Source organism: Pangasianodon hypophthalmus, chromosome 16 (genome assembly GCF_027358585.1).
Source record: "Pangasianodon hypophthalmus isolate fPanHyp1 chromosome 16, fPanHyp1.pri, whole genome shotgun sequence".
In the NCBI taxonomy this organism is placed as follows: Eukaryota; Metazoa; Chordata; class Actinopteri; order Siluriformes; family Pangasiidae; genus Pangasianodon; species Pangasianodon hypophthalmus.
The window spans coordinates 11,382,896-11,405,040 of record NC_069725.1 but is presented as its reverse complement, the minus strand read 5'-3'; the positions used below and the strand labels follow the sequence as shown (position 1 = coordinate 11,405,040).

The 22,145-nt window shown below is 39.5% G+C and overlaps 1 protein-coding gene across 2 annotated transcripts in view; it reads right to left on the bottom strand.

Moving 5' to 3' along the window:
* The window catches only part of arfgef2 (ADP-ribosylation factor guanine nucleotide-exchange factor 2 (brefeldin A-inhibited)), a 31,669-nt gene that overhangs the window by 5,637 nt on the left and 3,887 nt on the right, over positions 1 to 22,145 (bottom strand). The window contains exons 2-36 of one of the 2 annotated variants that reach the window (XM_026920980.3): positions 21,196 to 21,226; positions 19,323 to 19,446; positions 19,021 to 19,167; positions 18,103 to 18,282; positions 17,574 to 17,838; positions 17,303 to 17,458; positions 16,149 to 16,267; positions 14,741 to 14,874; positions 13,155 to 13,389; positions 12,951 to 13,050; positions 12,686 to 12,825; positions 11,574 to 11,682; positions 11,231 to 11,420; positions 11,036 to 11,147; positions 10,746 to 10,951; positions 10,305 to 10,389; positions 9,962 to 10,133; positions 9,614 to 9,765; positions 8,737 to 8,865; positions 8,424 to 8,582; positions 8,161 to 8,308; positions 7,174 to 7,270; positions 7,048 to 7,088; positions 6,578 to 6,747; positions 6,313 to 6,464; positions 6,057 to 6,229; positions 5,761 to 5,921; positions 5,540 to 5,670; positions 5,320 to 5,449; positions 4,422 to 4,557; positions 3,759 to 3,897; positions 2,820 to 2,877; positions 2,502 to 2,616; positions 727 to 866; positions 366 to 543 (exon numbers count right to left, since the gene is read on the bottom strand). In XM_026920980.3, the coding sequence (XP_026776781.2) occupies positions 366 to 543; positions 727 to 866; positions 2,502 to 2,616; positions 2,820 to 2,877; positions 3,759 to 3,897; positions 4,422 to 4,557; positions 5,320 to 5,449; positions 5,540 to 5,670; positions 5,761 to 5,921; positions 6,057 to 6,229; positions 6,313 to 6,464; positions 6,578 to 6,747; positions 7,048 to 7,088; positions 7,174 to 7,270; positions 8,161 to 8,308; positions 8,424 to 8,582; positions 8,737 to 8,865; positions 9,614 to 9,765; positions 9,962 to 10,133; positions 10,305 to 10,389; positions 10,746 to 10,951; positions 11,036 to 11,147; positions 11,231 to 11,420; positions 11,574 to 11,682; positions 12,686 to 12,825; positions 12,951 to 13,050; positions 13,155 to 13,389; positions 14,741 to 14,874; positions 16,149 to 16,267; positions 17,303 to 17,458; positions 17,574 to 17,838; positions 18,103 to 18,282; positions 19,021 to 19,167; positions 19,323 to 19,446; positions 21,196 to 21,226 (4,914 nt within the window). The remainder of the gene's footprint in view (positions 1 to 365; positions 544 to 726; positions 867 to 2,501; positions 2,617 to 2,819; positions 2,878 to 3,758; positions 3,898 to 4,421; positions 4,558 to 5,319; positions 5,450 to 5,539; positions 5,671 to 5,760; positions 5,922 to 6,056; positions 6,230 to 6,312; positions 6,465 to 6,577; positions 6,748 to 7,047; positions 7,089 to 7,173; positions 7,271 to 8,160; positions 8,309 to 8,423; positions 8,583 to 8,736; positions 8,866 to 9,613; positions 9,766 to 9,961; positions 10,134 to 10,304; positions 10,390 to 10,745; positions 10,952 to 11,035; positions 11,148 to 11,230; positions 11,421 to 11,573; positions 11,683 to 12,685; positions 12,826 to 12,950; positions 13,051 to 13,154; positions 13,390 to 14,740; positions 14,875 to 16,148; positions 16,268 to 17,302; positions 17,459 to 17,573; positions 17,839 to 18,102; positions 18,283 to 19,020; positions 19,168 to 19,322; positions 19,447 to 21,195; positions 21,227 to 22,145) is intronic. The other variant, XM_026920981.3, reaches the window with a different exon arrangement.

Genomic DNA, 22,145 nt, shown 5'->3' with positions numbered 1-22,145 from the left:
GAATAGTGTTACCTGAAAATCAGTAGCTAGCTCAAATTACATACAACTTGATAGAATTTGTTCAATAGTTTATTCTAATTAAGTGAGCAGTCACTGTTGTAGCTAGATCATATTCATGAGTGTATAAGAAGGCATAAGTATATTGTAGACTTAGATGGTAGTTTTTTCCATTTAAATTCAAAGAAAAATTCATTATAATAAAATAAACCAGGTCTCACCAGAAAAAAACTTCAGTCATGTATTTAAAAAAGAAAAAATGATTTTAAAAATCAGCGTAAATGTAGGGCTATGGCTGACACTTTCAGAGAGTAAGTCCCCTCTGTCGGCTGTCGAAGTGTCTATATGTTCATATGGAGGAGACCAACCTGCCCTCCAGAGCGCTGTCCTTTGCTCATTGTTGGAGTTGAAGTTTTTAGCGAAGCGGTGCGACTCAAGTAGGCAGTCAAGCAGTTTGAAGAGGTGCTGAGGAGAGAGATGCCTGTACATGCCCTGCTCTGATTCAACCTGTGCCTCCCCGTCCTCTCTCTCCTCCAGACCATCTCTCTGAATGGGGAGGACACACAAACACCAGAACGTGACATTATAAGCTCAGCTCTGTAACTGTCTTCTGCATGGCTGCATCAACATTAAAATACAACTACATTCTGCAGGCATGCAGATGTTAACCCACAAAAAAGGACATTAATGGAACTTTTTATAATAAAAAAAAAATACAGGCAGACATACCAGAGCAGCAGCCATGTTCTCAGCGTCCTCCTTCTTGCTGGTGGCTGGGTAGAAGACAATGTTATCTATGGTCTGAATGAGCTCCAGCTGCACCACACACTTTATGAGGAGCCCTGCAAACAGCCTCTGGTCCGACACTCCTGTGACACACAGTACACAGGTCTTAGAACAGCACAGTGTCACTCAATGTAAAGTAATAATCTATAATATTTCATTGATTATAAATATTATTATATTAATCCTTAATAGATTATTAATATTTCTTTGCCTCCTTTATTACTGAACATTCCTTTATTCAGTACCTCTGTGGCTTTGTGTTTCTCTGTTTTATTATGTGAAGTTACTGTGTGTATGTTTAATCAAGTTCATGATTCCTTGACGTCATGACTGAGGAGGGAAGTAACAATGTACAACTACTCTGTTACCACTAAACATAAGGTCAAAATCATAAGTCATGAGTCAATCACGTCAGAAGGTGACTTTTTGGCATTATACACCTTTAAGGAGTTGATAAGAATTCCTAACAAATCTAAATATGTAATTTATCTGTTGCTGAATACACACAGTTTGTCCTGTGACAGCTAGCTATTTGCAAAGCTAGTTTTATAGTCCAAGCTAAAATTTGAGAGGAACAAAACTGTTACTAGTTAACCTTAATTAACTATTTTCCCACATTCCTTGGTAAAAGGGGCCTTAATTTACAATCAGTAACTAAAATAAGTATGTCAGCTGAGGTATTCTTTTGTGAATCTTTTTTTCATAGTTTTACTTTCACACTTTAAGTAAAATTAAGAGTTTATATTTTTATACTTTAACCTGAGTGAAGAATTTAAAACTGAACTTTTACAACCTTAACCAGAGTATGTATTTAGGTGTGTACTTGCACATTTATCACTTTGCTGAGATAAAAGCACTGGTAACAGCCGGCATTATGTTTCTATCTCTAGACCTTCCTAGGAGACATGAAAACTGCAGGCAAGGTCGTGGATCACTGAGTGACGAGGGTAGAGTAAATTGTATCGCACACCATTCTAGACATCGATATGCTGACTGAAAATATCCAAGTTTATTGTATTGCTGATGATATATTAAGTGGACTAATCATGGTATTAACCATTGCTTTAACCATTCACCAGTGAATTAGAAGCTCTAAGTATACTATTTTGTCTATTTTAAACAGGATTTGCATAAAGATATAATTGGTTCAGTCTGCATAAGAGAAGGGACATGCTAAGATGACTTCTGCTTCGCCTGCATGATTCTTCACAGTTTTTTTTAACAACTGTTTGAAATTGCATTATGGTCATAAGGGCCTTAGAACAATGACACTATTCCATCACTCCTTTATTAAATTTGTTGTATATTTTTATATTTGTTAAACTGTAGAAATGCAGAGAATAAAAAAAAGTCTTGATTATTTTTTTCTACCCTTCCTTTCTAAGTTTTATGTCTTTCCTCCTTTTTTAATTTTTTTATGTGATCACATCAAAGACACATCATAGCTGAGATAAAAATGAGCCAACGAGCAGGACAGATAACGTTTATGGCTCATAGTAATTTTTCCATAGTATAATTTATGTGCAGGGGAGGACCGAGTATGACAACAAAGCCTAAAATAGAATTCATGAAATCGAGATAACAGAGTGAGGTCCACATTTACTCACAGCTAATATGCGTTTAACGCAAACTGGAAAAAATCAGATGATGCTATGACATCAGTAAGAACAGGAAGTGTCTAAATGGTGTAGGTGAGAGATGATGAGTGGGCTGCGTACGTGCATGGGGCTTTCCCCTCCAGGCTTCATCACTGGCAGTGGACATCTGACTCTGTCCTCTCTCTGACAGCGTCCTCTCAAAGCTGCTCTGAGACTGAGAGTCCATTTCCACATCCTGAAAATAAACAGTTTGCATTTGGATTCCACATAGTTTGTTCAACGTGATCTCTAACTAGGGTGTGTCAGTGTTAGAAGGCATATAACAAGATATTTACTGGCATATGAACATCAGAGTGCCATTTGGTTGGTGATTATCTCTGTGTATCTTTTTCGTGGTGTGTGCGCGTGTGAGATATTTGCTTATGTTAGTCATCTCACCATGTGTTTCCCATCTCCCACCTCCTCTTCCTGCCCAGCTGGTCTCCATGTCAACAAGCTATTAAGAGGACAATAATTGCATCAGGTCAGGTGTATTTAATTAGGAACATTTCAAATGGTCAATCACAGTTGCCTTGCAAACAGGCTTCATGATCCCGTTGTTAGCATTAAACAATCTCTAGGTGGTTAGAAAAAAAGTAAATATTAATATCATTAATAAATGCAAGGGTGGACAAATCACAAACTCATTAGCTAGCATACTGGGCAAGCTGCAATGTACTGCTTTAGTTGCCCAGAAACCTAACTGGCTTCACCAAAAAGTGGTAATGTAATAACATAAGACTAAGGGAAATGAACAAGTATATGATCATGCAGCACATTGTGTTTGCATCTTCAACAAAAAGTCAGCAAATTGTTAGCCAACATTTCAGCTATTATATTTGGTAAAATATATATTTGACTCTGGATAGCTTCATTATTTTCCATTTAATGTTTTTAAAGCCTCAAGGTGACTGCAAGTTGTGCTAAAATGACAGCATTGTGCTGAACTTTACTCTGCACAGTTTCATCAGTCTTACCACATACTGTGTGTTCCTGTTTCTGAAAAGACTCTTTCATCTGTGCTCTGTAGTAAAAACAGTTCTATAGTCAGAAAGAGTGCACCTCGGGTGATGGGTGCAGTGCAGGAGGCGGTTTGAATTCAGAATCAGTAGCTCATGCTACAGTTACAGCATTGATGTGCATCACACCACCGTAAAGCATGTACATATTAAAACTTTTACTTCACAAAAGCCAGTAAGTAGCAGTAAGTATGTCCACCAGGTAACTCTGAATAAAAAATTGGCCTGTCACAAAATCTGCTTGTCAAAGGCTCCTGAGTTACTGATTTGTTCACTCCTGAAACGTGAATGTAGACAGTAGTGTGTGTAAGTGTCATACGCATGAGGGCTGGTAGACTGGAAGATCTCCAGCATGCAGTTGCAGGTGATACCCCAAACTTCCCCACTGAACTTCTCTCCATTCTGGATCACCAAGTTTTCCAAACAGTTGGTGCCCGACCGTGCTAGCTGCTCATTATCTAAGGACACAGAGTAAAGACTATGTAAGAGCTGCACAAAGTACAGGAACTTTTGGCACCAGAAAACTGGAGCTTTTCTTATTTCATTGGCTATGAGTTCAGTAGCAGTGTTTCGAGTTGTAGGTTTGGCACCTTTGTGTCATCAAAAGCAACACTGTGGTGTTTTATTTCTTAACTTGCACAAATGCGAAAGCAATTAATGGAAGAACAACTTCAGGGAAGCTTTTAGTGCACTGATAGCATTAAACATATTTTCCATTAAACAGATTTATCCATGTGCAGGTATATGGTTTTATTATTTTTGACAAAATTTAAAAACCCTGGGTTAAGAAGTCTTTTCACCAGTAATTTGATGGCAGCCTGTATAATTTTGTTAACTAAACAGATAATCAGACAAAACAACATTAATATAAACACTTGCTCCATTTTGGACTGCTGATTAGCGTCATGACTGTGAGCTTTCAACCTGTCTCACAAAATGGTGGCGCAATGAGTGTGTTTGGTTAAGCAACTGAAAGCTCTACCTTGTCTGACGCACCACTGCAGCTGAGCAAAAACATCCACCAGCAACACCTCACTAAGAGGCTCATAGAACTGTGTGAAGACGTCGCAAATAGCGTAGAGCGCGTGGTTACATGTAGTGGTCATCCATTCGGTTTTCTGTGGAAGACAAAAATCACATGAGAAATGGTCTGACATTTGCTGGTTATTTGCTCTCAGAAGTATTGCAAGGATTCAGCAGGTCACTAACATTGCAGCACACTGATCAATCTTTAACGAATATTCCAGCTTTCTTGCAACGCAATCTCTGCATACCACATCTGCGCTGTAGGAGAAAAACCCATTGCTAATCTTAAACCAGTGGCAGAAACAGGTGAAGATGAAGGTTAAACGTGTTTTCTCTTTTTATTTTGTAAATATCTGACTCCAGTTTATAATCATAGTTAACTAAATTATCTGAAGATAATACAACTGATTCCAAACAAACTTTTCGTTAAAATGTTGGAAAGGTAATTTCAATTTTCAATATTTCAATATTTAGTTACTAATACACACCCAGCATGATCTAAATCTCTTCATCTGTAATACACAGCTGTTCACTACAATGTGACTTAACGATGTGTATGACCACAAACACCCCATTTCTACATTCTCCTACCTCTAAAAGGATCAATTATACAAATGTAGAGCAAATACCTTTGGCTTAATAAATAATAAAAGCATTCTTCCAAAAACATTTTTGGTATAAACATTTATTGAGGCCCCAACATTTGCCTTTACACACATAAAGTGAGTGTTTTGTTAATAAAACGTGCACCACAGATGCATCAGATAGAAATTTAGTTCTACAACCACTAGACTATTCCTGTAAATACAAGTTTCCCTTTTACGGCCAATGGAAAATATGCAACACTGGTTCACCTCAGTCTGCTGCTCTGGAAGTTTCATGTTGTCAAAGATGCGGAAGACGATACGGAAGAGATCATGCCACCAGTGCTTCTCAAAAGTGTGTCCATAACTCTTCATAATCTCAAACATCACTGTCAGGCCTCTAAAGACACACGTACACACAAACAATGTAAACAGCCTGAAATATCAGTAAGAGTGTGACTGAAGGAGTTTTGGAACTGGGTTATCCCACCTGGTCCTGATGTCCAGCTTGCAGCGGTTGATGATACAGGAGAGCTCGAAAAGGATGGGGAACCAGCCTCGCACCCACACCCGATCACCAGGAGCAACGTTCATGTCATCACTAGTGTACTCTCTTAGTACCTGTGCAGGATGACAGTGAGAAATCGCATAAGGAAGTGATCTTGTTTTTAAAAGGTCACTCGTAAACTATGGTAAAGTGCGCATGCTCACCTGTGGTCTGTCAGACACATATTTGGCACAGTGGCGAATGAGCCGGATGGCTTCCATGCTAGTATCAGGGAATGCAGCATTGCACACAAACTCAGACAGACACTTCACTGCATCCTGGAATGAGTCAATAGCTGCTGCAAAGTGCTGCTGAAAGGTTTTCACTAAAACAAGAGAGAGAAGGTAGAGAAAATGAGTGGAAAGACAATAAGAACATTTAAACCATTTTTATTAAAGACTAGTTCAAAGAGTATATTGGTGTTGCTGCTCTCTCAAATGGGGAAGTTGCTGACACTCACTGACAATGTGTCCTGTGGTTTGGAAGGCAAGCTCCACTATGGTCTCATCGTGGTCTGATGCGGCCTGGTGGAACACAGAGAAGATGTTCTTCCAGCCTGAGCGGATGTTAGCTGCCTGCGAGTTCACCATTTGAGCCACACAGCGGATCACCATGTCCCGGATTGTCGGAGACCTTCACGGAAAAGAGGAAGAAATCTAAGTAAAACCAATGCTGGCTAAATTATTACTGATTCCATAGCATTCTGTTTCTCTAACCTGTTCTTCTTCATAATGTGCTCAAACGGCCTAAGAAAGTCCTTCTGGAAGCGGAAGTTGGCCAACTCTCCCTTCTCCAAAAACTTCATGGAAAGCTGTCTCAGAGAGTCCACAGCAAAGATGGCCACATCCTCGTTAGGGTTGCAGCCCACCTGTAAGAACAGCACAAACAGTGTAAACACATCAGAAATGCTACTACGAATTCTGCAGAGCAGAAATCAAAGACTAGAACGATAAATCCATTAGAAGCAGAGACGTAGCTGACCTTGTTGAAGTGGTCTCCTATGACCTGCCAAATGCGGGACCACTGCAGTCGGATGCGGTTCATGTTGTAGTAGGAGATCTCCACAATCTTCTGCAGACTGAACATGCGTGGCTGGTGAGCAGAAGCCAGTTCATCCATTGACACCGCACACAGCCAGCGCACAAAGTCCACTGGAAGAGAAAAGTTTACTAATAAATTCAACTGTGACTTTAACAGGGACATAAATTTAAGGTTTTGGTATTTTTTTGCAATATTTTAGTTAAGTTAATTAAAGGAGAGCAAGGGCATAACTAAATATACAATGTTAAAGATAAGAGGTTAAAATCTTACATAAAGCTACACGTTTGAGTGAACTCAAGATAACTCAAAACCGATATCTATGCACAAAGAATACAAATACAGGAACTACGGATGCAGGAAGTGTGCCAGAAATGGTGACAATTCAGACAAATACAAACATATGCCCATACCAATTGCATTTCCATCAAGCCTTGTGGATCCAGTGAAAATTCTGGAGGACAAAATGGAAAAATTAGTTAAACACAAAAAGCAACAACACTAAATATACAGCTTTTTAGCAGCCATTGTTCTCTTACCTGTCCACAGCTACCACTACACTCTGAGAGCTGGTTTCCCCCACTGACTCCTGAATGTGAGCCATCTGACGTCTGTCTGGACCCCCAACTAGTGTGCCTGCGGTAGGTCAAGAATACAGTAACAAACAATATGTTGAATAAAGTGCAAGGATTACAATACATTCTGTCAAGTCTTTCTATGAAATCACAAGCTGTTCATAACATAATGCCATTGAGAAGTTTGTCTGGGCCCTAATGGTGCTTTCGCATATGCAGCATTTAGTCTGTCTGAGTCGACCCCTGGTGTGTTTTCCTCTTTGGTGTGGTTATTTTGGCACGGGAGAACACATCAATCACATTCGGGTGCAGACCAAAACTACCAGGCCATGACCATCTGAGCGAGGTGGTTTTGGTCCGGTTTGACTGCAACAAGAATGAGTGATTTGACTCAGAATCTGATTAATCCACACATGCCATGTATTTTGGGTTGTGGGTCGTGTTTTTCTGTAGACGCAATCCACAAGGTGCAAAGTGAGTCAAAAGACAGGCCTGAAGTGCTGTGGAAATGTGACGTTCTGAAGAACTGGTCCGACAAACAAAAAGAGAAAATAAATGATGGACGCATATACGAAATAAGTTTTAAACTTGTTGCCTATATAAATAGTTATCTATACAATTAGCTAGTAATTTATTTTACTCTGTGTTACCCATGCTCAGATGATTTTTGTGATTTCTGTGTATACATGGAAAAGATTTGTTTATCTTTTTTCCAACACCAAATTGCTGACAAATGAATGAGAATTTCATGAGCACAATTTCAGTCCTACAACGCCCTCAGCCAAGAGTTTTTGATTTTTTATTTTCTTAAGCTACATGCAGTTTGAAACTAAACCAAACCAACTAGCAAACGAACCCACAGTATCAACTTCGTGTGCATTCGGACTCTGCAAAGGGACTAGTAGGTGTGAAAGCACCCTAAGAACGCTAATCACATTCAAAGTGGCTTACCTAAGCCAAGAGGCATGAACTCCTCTCCACCAGTGGGAAAGCCCTTAATGCTACCTCCCTGGTCTCGGACTACACCAGAGATATAACGTGTCTTTACGCCTGTGCCAATCAGCTGAGCCAATTCCAACTGACTGATACATCGCAGAATCTACATAAGTGAACAGAAGATAACAGATCAGGTGTGAAATGAGTGCTTTGCTTAAATTCAATTAAATCAGCTAACAAGACCAAAATGGAAAGCTGAGCTGTAGGGCAATGACCACCTCATGCCAGGAGTTGCCCAAGTAGTTCCCATCAGTGTGTGCCACAGTGATGAGGGTCTTTATGGTGTCAATGTTCTTCTGCTTCATCTCTGTAATGCTGGAGCTAGCTGTGAGCAGTGTAAACCTGGCCAAGGCCTGAATATATGCATCACGCTCCAGCTACACACACACACACACACACACACACACACACACACACACACACACACACACACACACAAAAAAAAAAAACACATAACAGTGAAAAGTCTAGTAGAAATAAGCAGTTATAAATAATCCCTGCACTGATTAGTGTGTAGTGTGTTGAACTCACCTGCATGCTGAAAATGCAGGCAATTCTGATTGCACAGCGAATTCCCTCCAGGCACAGAGACGCCACCTCCTGGTCATCACAGTCCTGCAGGCCAACGCTGAACGCTGCTAACAGGGGCGTCCACGCCAACTGTAACATGCAAATGTAATTGTTTTTTCATTATCTTACACTGAAAGACATCTTTTCTTTATCCCTCTGCAAACCCTTCACTGTAAAAGGACCATGGTTCATTTATGCTAAAATGATAACCTGCAGTGCAGCCATAATTCTACAATGTCAGTCAAATGTTCTGAATATGAATATCATAAAATCTCTGCCTTCCTGGCTAAAAAGGCAATATGTTTTTTAAATAGTCTTTATATAGTATGAACTGAAATGCAAAGTTTAAATATAAGTGAAATGAGAAATGTTCTAATGTTAAGTGATACAATAACTGACATTTTGAATATGCATTGCCTTTTCTGATTTCATTTTTAAACGTTAATGATCATATTAGCAAAGCCCCATTAAAAAACTACTGATATCAGCTTAATTTTTGACTTTATACATTTATTTCAGCCAATATTATTGGTTTAGAATTGGTTTAATCCTTTAAGAAAAAAAAAAAAACAGTGACAATTTTTATAACCATCCAGTCCTAGTAGTAATAATCATATCTAGCAGTGCTACACAACAGAAATCTAAAATTTGTCTAGAACCGAGTTCACAGCTGAACTTGCATTTCACTTTGTGACGATAGATTGTAAAGCTAACATGACTAGACAGAGCTAGATTAGACACAAGATTAGAGCATGATTAGACAGAAGCATGATTACCCCAGATGCTGTATGGTTCTAAAAAGAGGGAAAAGAAGAGGGAAAGGGTAAAGGTCTGGTACCTTAAACATGGGGCGGACATGCTCCAGGTGGGTGGCGCTGAAGAAAGGAGCCTGAGCGTGGCTCACAGCTTCCATCAGGGCTTTAGCTGTCTTGGCCATCTGCTCCATTTCCATATTATACAGCAGTCGTCTCTGTTTCTCACTAGCTACACCTGCCAGCAAAGCCAAGCCTTATTCAGTTAGTGTACTGCTCACAAAATGGACCTTACTGAAGGGTTTTATAAAATAAAATTAAATTAATACTAGTAATATGTTCAATAATTTATGCTTATTAAGTCTACATAGGAGATTAAATAAATTCGCTGGGTGAAAGAAAAATTCACTCCCTCACACTGAAAAAGCACTCACTCTGCTTGTTGGACTTTGGGGTAATGGAGTACTCCTTACTCTCCTTCATGGCGATCTTCTTTCCTGCTATTTCGTCATAAATGGAGGAGAGGTACTCCTCAGGCAGATCCTTACTGTCGTTAATGCCACGGTTCATCTTAATGTACTGTTCTTTTGTCATTTTGCTCTTCACCTGAGACGAAACAAAAACGGCAGGAATATTTAGAAATTGTGCACATGACTATAATGGCATACAATAAAGAAAATAAATAAATAAAAACAGGCTTATCAGAATAAAGGTAAGATGAAACAGTCCTCAAACTAATCCCAGAGCCTGGCGTCTTTAAGAGGGTTTTAAACTCACCTGTGGGCTGTGCAGATCAGTGGTTAACATGATGATGGAGTACGCCAGCACATAGGCCGTGTCAGCACTAGCGAACAGAGTCTGCCTGGAAACAAACAGCTGAAGGTCAGTGCAAAGAGAACAACCTTCACAAACAAGTGGACAAAATGGGAAAAATCTGGATAGATACGAGGCAGAAAACTTAGTCAATAAAGGAATCAATTAAAAAAAAAAAAAAAAAAACAATAGATGATGCCACGTTATTACATTACAATTGTCTTGTTATTACATAAATAAAAACTGCAGTTTTGTTTCTTTTGTGTCTTCCTGACTATACAAGTCTTCACAGTAGCTTTCCTAAACAATTAAATAGTAAATATTAATCTATAGGTCAGATTTAATCTGTGGGCTGCTGGGTGTGTAGACTTGCTCTATTCATGGTGGACTCTGTTAACCCCTCACCCCTGATTGCACTCCAGATAGCGTGCTGCAAACTTCTCCATGAGCCGATCGATTTTCTGCGCCTCCCCAGGCAACCTGAAGCCTTCAAGGAACGTGCGCAATGCCGACACAAAGTCCTTGCCACAGAAGTCCAGTTGGTCCACGTAGCAGTACATCACCTCCTTATTGAACTTGGCGTTCTCACCGAGGAACTCCCCAACCTGAGTCTTACAAAGGAAGCAAAAGACGAGTTGAGAACATTATAGATTTAAGCACAGCAAAGGCAGCAAATAGAAAATAAATACACCTACTGTATCGAGTCTCTCCTCCTGGTGCAGGAACTGAGCGATATCCTCCGCAGAGGGTCCCAACATGCCTTGCTCCTGCAGGTATTGCACACCCCTCTTGGGCTTTTTATTAAATCTAGCCAGAATACACGGTGGAAATAAAGACATTACAGTTCGAACGAAGATAAAAAAGAATGAAAGAAAAAAACAGAGACTTACAGCTCAATGCCATGCTCGATAATCTCTTTCTGCTGTTTGATAACCTCATACTGTTCAGGATGGTCAGGCTGGGAAGCCTGAACACTGGACGACACAGCCGAGTCCTGAGAGCTGACACTGTCTCTGCGAGAGGACAAGTGTTCAGGGAGTTTTGCTTCTACTCCCTCTCCTTCAGCCTGATGTTCCTGACCTATACATACACCAGAACACGGAGTCAACGGAGTCAAAAAATGAGACACAGAACTGCAGACATTTGAAGCACTGAAGGTGATCTAAACCACCTTGCAGAACCAATATGGCAAGAGGAAAGTCCTTAAATATCCTACAAAGGATGTCTTCTGACCTAGATTGGTCTGTAGGTTAGGGTTGACGTACAGGTCTTTGCTCCACTCCACCATGCATTTCAGAATAGACACCAGGCATTCCAAGCCTTTCTTACGTAAACTCAGCTCCTGCAAAACAAACCAAAAACTTACTGACACTAGCTTTAAGCAATGTTGCAACTAATCTCCAACTAACATGTCTGTATTGTACCTGCCCATAAAACATCAATAGAATATTTTAGGCTGCCTTGAGGGAAAAAGCCATTCACATGAAGAAGTTTCACATAAAGGCTTTCCTGCTTCTCTTTGGCATATATTACAACCACAGGTGAAAAAAGGAGAATGAAAAAGCAAATTTGCATATAAAAAAAAATTGCATATAAAGATTCCATTCCCACTGCGATGCAGGACCATTACAGGCATTTTGACAGCCAGTATCTGACTTCACACTGAATTGATTCATTTTAGCGACCAGTCTTTGGGAGTAGCTAGCTACAGGTAATGACGCCACTGGCTTAACTACATTTTAAGTGTGGCAATCGTAGAGCTATTTTCAAAATAATGTAACTTCTCCAGTAACAAACTACTTTTTCGCCAAGTAGTGGCATAGTATGACAAAACGCTACAATCCCTTTCCCCCTTTTTTGGATAATGATGATCATGATGTTAAGTAAAGTACTATTAACTCCTTCATAAGAATGGTTTATAAGTAAGTAACCAAAATCTCTTTGCCATGGCTTGCCCCGTAAAAAGCATGTTTTTTTTTTTTTAAATAATTAATTACATTTTATTTTGTCTAATAAAGTAGCCACACAATAAAATGCAAATGTCACAAGATGTTTCAGTGTTGGCTAGTTTTCTTAGTAGCTTGCAGTGCAGCAAGCAAGAAAATAAGAACACTAGCATGTCATGCTATCAGCAGAAAACCCCATTTTTGGCCAAACCCCAATTTTTTGTCGTTTCTTTTAGATGTTTTCCAGACTTTAGCCACAGTGACATCCAATGGGCTTTCCACAGATTGACTCACACTTAAGTAGACTGATAGTGTACATGCTAGCTCAACTAAAACCTTTAAAGTTAGCTGTTTCTCAGAGTGCAGCAATAAAACAGTGGGACATAGATAAGGGAATACCTGCAGTGGAGTCATTCCCAGCTCCTGTCCACTCCGACCCTGAGCAATTTTTGACAGATCGTTCACCAGCCTCTCGAAGATATTTGCTGCATTTAGGTCACAGTCATAGTTCACGTAGATATCCACTACACATTGGGCATCTGAGAGAGAAGAGGAGAAACTGAACTCTTTCATAATTAGGCCTTGACATGCTGGCATAATGAATATTGAGTATTTTTCCATAACTAATGGAAACAGGTCATAGGCAAAGCAGAAGCATGAGTACCTGCACAAATGCGAGTCAGGGTCTGGATGACCATCCATTTGTGCTCAAAAGAGCTGGTAGATGTTTCCAGAATAGTCAGGAAAATCTCTCTGAAGAACACCTGAGAAAAGCCAAAGAGAACCGATAAAGTTTCAACTGTATTCAACTGTATCCAATTCTGCAGATACAATCAGTTAATTGCGTCTTCCTATATTCTTGTCTTACCTCAATCTGCATCTTAAGGTGCACTTTAAAGTGGGAAAGCAGGGTGAGGAAGATGGCTAGAGAGAGTTCAAACACTTCAGGCACAGAGGAAACTCCGTTCTTAGACAGTGCCACACACAAGTATTGCTTGATAGCATTCACAAACATCTCGTGTGTGCGAAACACGGGGCCGGCACCCTGAAGCACTGACAGCAGCAACTGGAGCGAGACCACCTTAGAGCGTAGCTCATGAGACCTAAAAGAAGACAGAGAACAATGTCACCACTATATATATATATATATATATATATATATATATATATATATATATATATATATATATATATATATATTTAGCTGCTTTAGCTTCCACTTTTTGGGACTGTGAGAAGCAACTTTCACAAAGCACCAAATGCATGCTGTCTCACAAAAAGCTAACTCCCCCTTTAGTTTGGATGGCCAGTAGAGAGTGATTCAGCTCTTAGGTAGGCCAGAGAAGAGGGCATTGCAGAACTTCCAGTGTATAATCACAAAAGCGCGTATTCATTTCCCGACCTTAGAGACATTACAAAGGTGATAGTATGCTGTTCTGCAGATACTGCAGAAATTACAAGGCGAGGTCATTATCAAAAATGATTAATAGGTTCTTGGCACAGTTTTTGGCCTTCAGAGACCGGAAGACAAGACAGAGCTTTCTTTTGTGCATTGGTTCGAATAAGAAAGTTTTTTTTTCCCCTTTGGTTTAAATTATAAGACACATGCAAGTTATGTACTAAAGTGTCATGTAGTAAAGCAGAAAGCTGACAGCAGGTGTTTAAGGCTTCAAAATACAAGTGCCCAGTGCAACATAGTATTCCCAATATTTTAAATAGGATCTAAAGCAATCCAACCCTTTGCCAGAGGCCAAATAACTGTAGCAGCTAGCAGAATAGCATGCTTTGATCAACTGTGTAAAAAGCAGTGATAAGATCTAAGAGAACCTATCTGGATGCACTACATTCTGCATCTAAGCTCATTTACACTTGCCTGGATGTAAACTAGCCTTTTAAATAATTTTGTCCAGAAATGCCCAGTGAGAAAAAGGTAAACTGAGTTGTTTCAGTGATTGTTCATGATGTATAGAGAAATAGGTTTTCTAGCAAGACAACCACCCATGTGCTGTGCTCTTAACATTTATGTGTAGGACAATAAGTTTACGATTAATGGTATACTGAGCCATTTTTAATCAGCGACACTGTCTGACTCCATCTGATTTTCTAATCTAGTCATGGAGCTGAAATGCACCTCCAACCTCCAAGAACTGTGAAAACTCCAGCTTCACTTCAGGCGTGTAACTTCATGCACATATTTCGTAACAACTCTCAGTCTAACATGCGAAACTGGAATTGTTAGTCACTAACTCATAATCTAAGACATAATATGAAATTTAATTATTGTTAAAAATAACCCATTAAACTGCTAGTTTATACAACCATGCCAGTATTTCATCACATACAAAGTGCATTTATTTCTCTGCAGACACATCTTCTGGAAGGCCAGGTATTTGTCGTAAACTATTGGCCCGTAGGCACATATGGAGGAAAGAGTAAAAGGATTTAATGTCTCACTTGGGGTCTGGTGGACCATCAGCCAATGGCTTCATGGAGAGTTTGCAAAGGGAACGGAAAACCAGGAAGGCGTCTTTCTGAAGGATGTGTGAGAAGCGGGCAGCTGTCTGCATGCTCTGCATCACCTCTGTCTCCTGCACACACATGGCATACACACCACAGACATTATTTCCAATTCTATATCAGTAAAAATGGCTCCTTTACAATTAAAAACATTATTATAATGCAATTCCTAATTTAAAACTCACGGCCATTGTAAAAACCTATAGAAATGGATATAAATTTTAAAAAGTAAGCCTTATAGAGATGTTTAAAATAAAAGGGTATTGTGGCTTATTTGCTGTTTGTCTGAGGAATGCCTGATATCACACAGTAGGTCAAAGAGCCCTTACATCTACTATAAGCTCTACCTAGAGATGTTTTAGAAGCTACAAAGCCTGTGATGCCAGTGAGCATACACCTTTGTTGCTTAGGGTGTTCCTTGACAGAGTTTCCAAGACTATGCTGACTATGTGATTCCATTATGATTGAAGTCCTCTGGATTTTTCATGCCCTGGTTTAAACAGCATTTTATCAAACTAATTTGAATCTTCCATAACAGATCTGCAATTATCAAAGACAGTAATTTGTAACGCATCCCTTTACTGAAAACCAATTTACTCAAAGCGTATAATGAAAGTCAAACAGTTATTGGGGCAGTCAATAAACATTTATGCAAAATATTGTTTGTAGAACACATTCATAAATCTTTCATTAATATATTTTGTTTCAGTGATGGGACTTCTTTTTCAGAGGGAAGAATTTGTGGACAGGTTTTGCTACTGTAGACACAAATGCAGTGCTACATTTTCTATTAAGGGCTGTACTTCACATTATATTGTCAAATATTCTAAAAAAAAAAAAACTGCCCCAACAACTGCCCTTGCACTTTGATTATAAGTAAGTTTCAGGCAAACAGGTTTTCTGGTCTTTTCCCAGTACAGAGCAACATGTCGAAATCCTTGTCTGTGGATTGCAAATAGGGTAGAGCCCTCAGGTACTGTATATTAAGGTGGACATTTTGTTTAAATGCAGCAATTTTGCAGCAAGTTTCTTGCATGCAGCTTTTCTGCGTGGAAAATTACAAAAGCACAAAAGTTTTTCAGTGAAGAAAGGTCGTATCCTGGCAACTGTTATCCCCTTAATACACTGCATTCAGAAATCTTTCAAGAGCTGAGTACCAGCAAGAAGACTTAGTGAAAAACAAGATAACATGTAGACAAAATGTCACCTTGACTAGAAGCCACAAGAGAACACAAGTATTACTGAACAATAATAAACAAGCAAATGTCCGACACTTAAGGGTCAAGCTAAGAGATACAGGAAAATAAACATAACCAAATAAGTGATACCTGTATTTGTAACATACCAGAATATCTGATGACACAGAGGTTTGGTCATCCACAACACCATTCATTTGCTGAGCGTCTGTCCTGGCCATAGGGGGTGTCACTTTGGACTCGGAGTCAGAATGTTGGTCCAAACCTACTGAAGCAGAAACAGTAGAACTAATAAAAGATCACATATGGGCCTGAAATGCCATGTACACAGCATGATAAAAACACTGAAGTCATGGTTCTCAAAGTGGGGTCTATGATTACGATGCACAGCCAGTTTTTTTTTTTTTTTTTTTACAGTTTGTTACTGTAAAACTGGAAAAGCACAATCCATTATTATTAAAAAAAAAAGTATATTTATTTAGTTTTGTTTCACTGTTCACTTAAAGTGAATGAATCTAAGTAGGCTTATAAAAAATGTCAATTTGGACCTTATGTATTGTATGGGTGGAAATTTTAGGAAAATGCTTCATGGCTCTAATAAATAACCAAAATATTTTATTGCATACATTTAAATATGCCTAATATGTGAGTAGCTGGAATATGTTTAGGGACCGTGAAATTTATTTTATACTTAAAGTTGTCACTGGACACAAAATGCTTGAGAAGCACTGATATATGGCACACAAATGACTTTTTTTGTTAGTACAGAGAGTTTAAAGTAAAGTTTTCAGGGAACCAAAGTATAGGATTGGATGAATGGGCTAGCTAATGAATTTTCTTTGCCCAGTCCAACTACAATAATAAAGCAGAACAAGTGGAACAAGACGAACGACGTTGACAAATATGCCTCTGCCACCGAGAAGTCTAATCCTTCTTGTTACTAATTGTGTGCCTGAAATACCCTTAAAATATACTTCAAACAGGGAAGAAGCTATTGAAGAAAAACTATTTCAGACCTTGGACCTTGGCCCTGTTTGGATCCATTCAAAATCTAATCAGTTCATCTGCTGGTCACAATGATACTTCCATATAAATCCTACAAACATTGAACAACTCGTTCTTGAGATAACGCGCTAACGAGAGTCTCGGATAGATGCAGGGATGTATGGACAACCCAAAAATATAATCACCACTTAGTGGCAGGGGCAGAACAATGAATAAAACATTACGTAATTATTGTGATATGGAAAATTTTCATCAGCACATTTGGTAAAATGAGTGTTTGCACTGGATTTCCCCTCACCTCCCTCCACAGAGCTCTCTCCCAGGCCACTGTCTGGCTCTGCCTCCTCCTGAACCTCTGAGGCTTGCTCTGTCTCAGCCTCCAGATGACCCTCTTCTCCCTCAGCAACCCTCTCTTCCAGTGGCTTGGGCACAGAAGGATCTGACTCCTGCAGTTCTGGACCAATACATAAATAAAATATAACCAACCAAAATAAATAAATATGTATATCACATATACAACAGCTGATGTATATTCAGTGCTTTCAGTTAGCATGACAAAAAAAAGGCACCTGGTTGTGAACTTTTGGTTGAACTCTGTTCTGGTGCAGCCGGTTCCTCATCTGCTGTTGGTCCCTCTGACTGTCCGTTCAAGGAGGAGTTCTGAGGAGTAGGGGGTGTGGATGTGAGTTCAGGAGGGCTCAGAGAGGGTTCTGGAGGCCCATTCTGTGGGGACGCGCACACTCCTGGTGTAGGTGAAGGGTTTCGGGAGCTTGGGACAGGATTCGGGACCTGAAGCCGCTGCCTCTCTTTCTCTGCTTCCTGGGCCTCAAGTGCCTACAACATGCATGCAATTATAACAGGGAACCTAACAAGTTTTGACAAAACTGACTGACTCATTATTAAAAAAAAAAATTTTTTTAAATCACAAAAAGAGACATCAAAGAGTATTATACTACAGAGCTGTTGAATTCTCTAATCTGATTTGGTCGTGAGGCCGCATCACACCACCACATCACTGTTTATTTTCTAATATTAAAATGCCTTAAGTGTTTTATTCCTTACTTAATCAGTCAGCTCAGTGAAAGTGTTTATACTGACTGCTTGGTTCTCCATGCGTGAAAAAATGACGTTGAGCATCTGAGTTAGCGTGGCCTTGGCTGTGGTCTGGTTGATTAGGTTGCGGCTGGCCAGGTAGATGTTGTAGCAGGTGCGCACGGTCAGCAGAATTGTCCCCTCATGAATCTCTATGTGAGGAGATGTGACTGCAGTCAGGAGAGCCTGAGAAACCAAACAATAACAGCCATGATGAAACCAGAAACTTGTAAAAATGTACCAACAATTGCTTCAGCATCTATAGCAATTTAAAGGTGAGGTTAGTTAGAACATTTTGTGTATTATATTTAGTACTACGTCATATTTTATCAGATATTATGGCACATCAGATATCATGGCAGTTGTAAATAAATAATGTACCAACATCTAACCAAAAAAGGACCAAAAAAATGTATCTTTACTGTCCATTACTTCGGAAAGCTCCCCTCATGCACTAGTGTTCAGGTTTTAACGCTGAAAAAGCATATGTTCTGGGGGTGTGACTTGAACACGGGCTGCATTTGTTTGAATTATGGCTTTCAAAACGGCTTTTTTGGAAAAGTTTTTGCAAACTTCTTCACTACACCTTTAATTTTATTGACAAAAAGTGTGATCCACAAGCAACACCAAAGTCATGGCTGCTAATTATGACCTTTTCTAATGTAATGAACTGTGCAGAAATCAGTAGAGACTGTAATAGTGATTTAACCTGCCTTAGCTATGCTACAAAACCTGGTATGATCTTTGAGATGTCTAACCGAAAGGGATTATAAAATGTAGAGTGACATTATTTAGTTCCTACTTTTGTGTTTATTCTGCAAGCACGCTGTGCATCACACTGGTGACCTTTACAGGATCATCTCCTGCTATCCATCTGGCAAGCAATTAAAAATTAAAATCAATAAAATCATAGGGAGCTCTCACTTTGATAATCTGGAGCTGCACTCCTTCGTCAGTCTGTGGACCCTGAAAACAGTTGCAGATCGTCTCGACCAGTCGGTCGATCAGCCGTTTCCCTGGTGCACCGCTGTCCGGTGCGTTACCCGTGATATGGCCATAAGCAATAAGTTTCTACAGGGAACAGGAAGTCCAGGGTTAGTTATATTCCACAAAAAAAGCCTGTTTAAGAGCAACATGACAATCTGAAGGCATCACATTTGCAATTATTATAAACCAGTGTGTAATATGAGATAGATTACTGAGCTAGGTATGAGAATATACAATACCTGTAAGCAGTCCAATGACGTACTGACAATGCGTGGAGACTTTGACTGACATGCCAGCTCGAAAGGTAACACATACTTGTCAGCTTCGATGTAATTAGCTTTGGGAGGAACCACGGTACCAACCCTGATAGAGTTAAACATCAAAAGAATAGTTAAATGAATAATGCTTTGCACTCTAACTCCCAACATAAATAAAAATAACAATGACAATTAATGGCTTTGTGAGTGGAGCCCGAAGCACTTCCTCATTAGTTTACAATTTCAGCTGCAGCTGTATAAACTCTCCATAACACAAACAAATGTACAGTCAACCACTGTGCCTCAAGAGTAGGGATGCATCAATACCATTTTTCATGAGCTCTTTGGTACTCATCAGTACCAATACTGATACATAAATGAGTATCCCACTTAGTATTACGCAATCGGGGAATTACAGAACATTTCATTAAGCTGTGTTTATGTTTGCTGGTGTGCTCCTGGTGATGAACTCCTTGTAGTGAGTATAAGAGGTTATGGCATTTAAACAGTATCTCTGATAGAGAGCGTGACAGGGCACCTGACCTGAGTGCACAAAGCATTAAAAATGAACGCGAGGTGTCATGAATTGCACCTTGACACTTGAGCTAAATGTAGACACTGGAGAGTGAGGGGAAAGAATGACTGTGTGTCTCAGTGCTCGCAGAACTGAAGTGCTCACATGCACGAAAGTTCCTCTGCATGCTCATTTACTGATCCATGCTCGCGATAATCTTTGAGCGCGTGAACTTTGTGCTCACTTATACTGCTCTGCACAGTCAGGTCAGCCACCCTCACTCTCTCGATTAAAGACACTGTCTAAACACCAGCACGTCACTCTCCTTTAAAGATGCTTAAACTCTAGTCCACGCCTTTACTGCTTCCCTTCTAGCCTACTGCAACGCTCTCTTTACTGTATATCCAGAATTCGACTGCTAGAGTCACTCACACGAAACATTCCGCTCACATTTCTCCCACTCTCTTCAAGTTGCACTGGTTACCCATCACCTACCGTATTTAATACAAAACCCTCCTCCTCACCTACAAAGCCTTACATGGCTAATGCCCCAGGATATTTGACTGAACTGTCACTTCCTTATACCCCTCGTGTTAAGGTCATCTGGCTCCAGCTTACTCACAATCCCTAGATTCAGACTTTCCTCCACAGGCGACACGTCCTTCAGTGTTGTTGCACCCGTGTTACGGAATTCACTTCCACAAAGCCTCCGAGAAATCTCCTCCATTTCCTCCTTCCTCTCGTCACTCAATGCTATAACTGCCTGACTGTAAATGAGTACCTCTAGCCACTTTCACATAATACATTCCTTCACTTCATTCTTCACCCCGTTCTGTTAACTGAATTGAATTAAATTGTTGTATGTGTTACTTAAGAATTGTTTATCATCATCCTGATGTAAAGCGACCATGGGTTTGAGAAAGGCGCTATATAAATAAAACCTATTATTATTATTATTACTACTACAACTACTGGTAATGTACAAAGATGATGTAGTTCCTCCTCTTAATATTTTTGCAGAGCACAGTTTGCAGTCTGCTTTGTTTCGATCTTTAATCGTCAAACATCTCCAGATCACATTCATTTCATATCTTCTGTTCAGTAGACATACGTCACATAGTACCGTATGGTATCAGAACATTTTTACGAGTATGAGTAAGTGAGCATGGTATCAGACTGATACTTGATACCAGCATTGGTATTAATGCATCCCTACTCCAGACTAGATCATATGCTCCAGAAATCCACACACAGGTGTTTTAAGTAATGCTCCACTTGTACATCACTTTAGCTAAAAGGCATGCGAAGGAATAGTGAGAGTAGAGACGATGATGGACTCACTTCTGGTTTTCCAGCTCAAGCTTGATCTCCTCTGAAAAATAGAGAGAAAAAACATGCGAACAAGTAAGTGGAACTATTACTGAGTACAACACACAAAGTATCATTCTACAATATCATACATCTAAATTCAAGCGCAATTGCGCTTCCTTCCTCTTAAGGACTGGGAAAGGATGCATACATGTATATATTTGGCTATGTTCTCTTTTTCTGTGCTGCCACTGATGACCCACAATGCTGCTTGTGGTTACATATATTATTAAGTAATCTACTGCAGTCTTCTAGGTGTCAGATGATGTATTATTAAGTTTGAGTGTCTGCTTCATGACTGCTGTTTATAGTTCACCAAGCCTGATGTTCAGTTGTGACTCTCTCCATTCTTCCTACAACTTTCCTACACTTCTTTCTGGTCAATTGGTGGTCAATGTTGGGACCTTTAACCACTATGTGCTTTCATAGCACAGTTTAATTTTCCTATTAAGGCACCTCTGGCAATAGTGATAGCTGCAAGAAAAATCACAGGTCTATTCTAATGCATTATCCTTTCTATGGTAACAACTCATTCACAATGACTTGACTGGTTGACACTAAGCCTACTAACAAACGGATTAAAAAGATGTATTGTTATTTGATGTATCCAAAGAAAGGATATAATGATATAGTAAAGTTTCTGTAAGGAGATTTTGTCAGTTTGTTTAACATTTTATGGAAGTAGTCTCCAGTGTCAGCACTTTGGAATGGTCAGAGGTAAAACTGCTCCTTTCAGATTTCCGCCACATGAAAGTATACAGATGGTGGATGTTGTGCTTTGCAGTTTCTCAGTAACAAAATGCATTTTTTTTTATTAACTTCAAAAGAAAGTGAGGGAATGACTGTTTATAGCTGCTATAATGCAAGTGATAACAGGACTTAACTTTGTTCACAGATGTACTGAAATGTAACTATAAACAGAT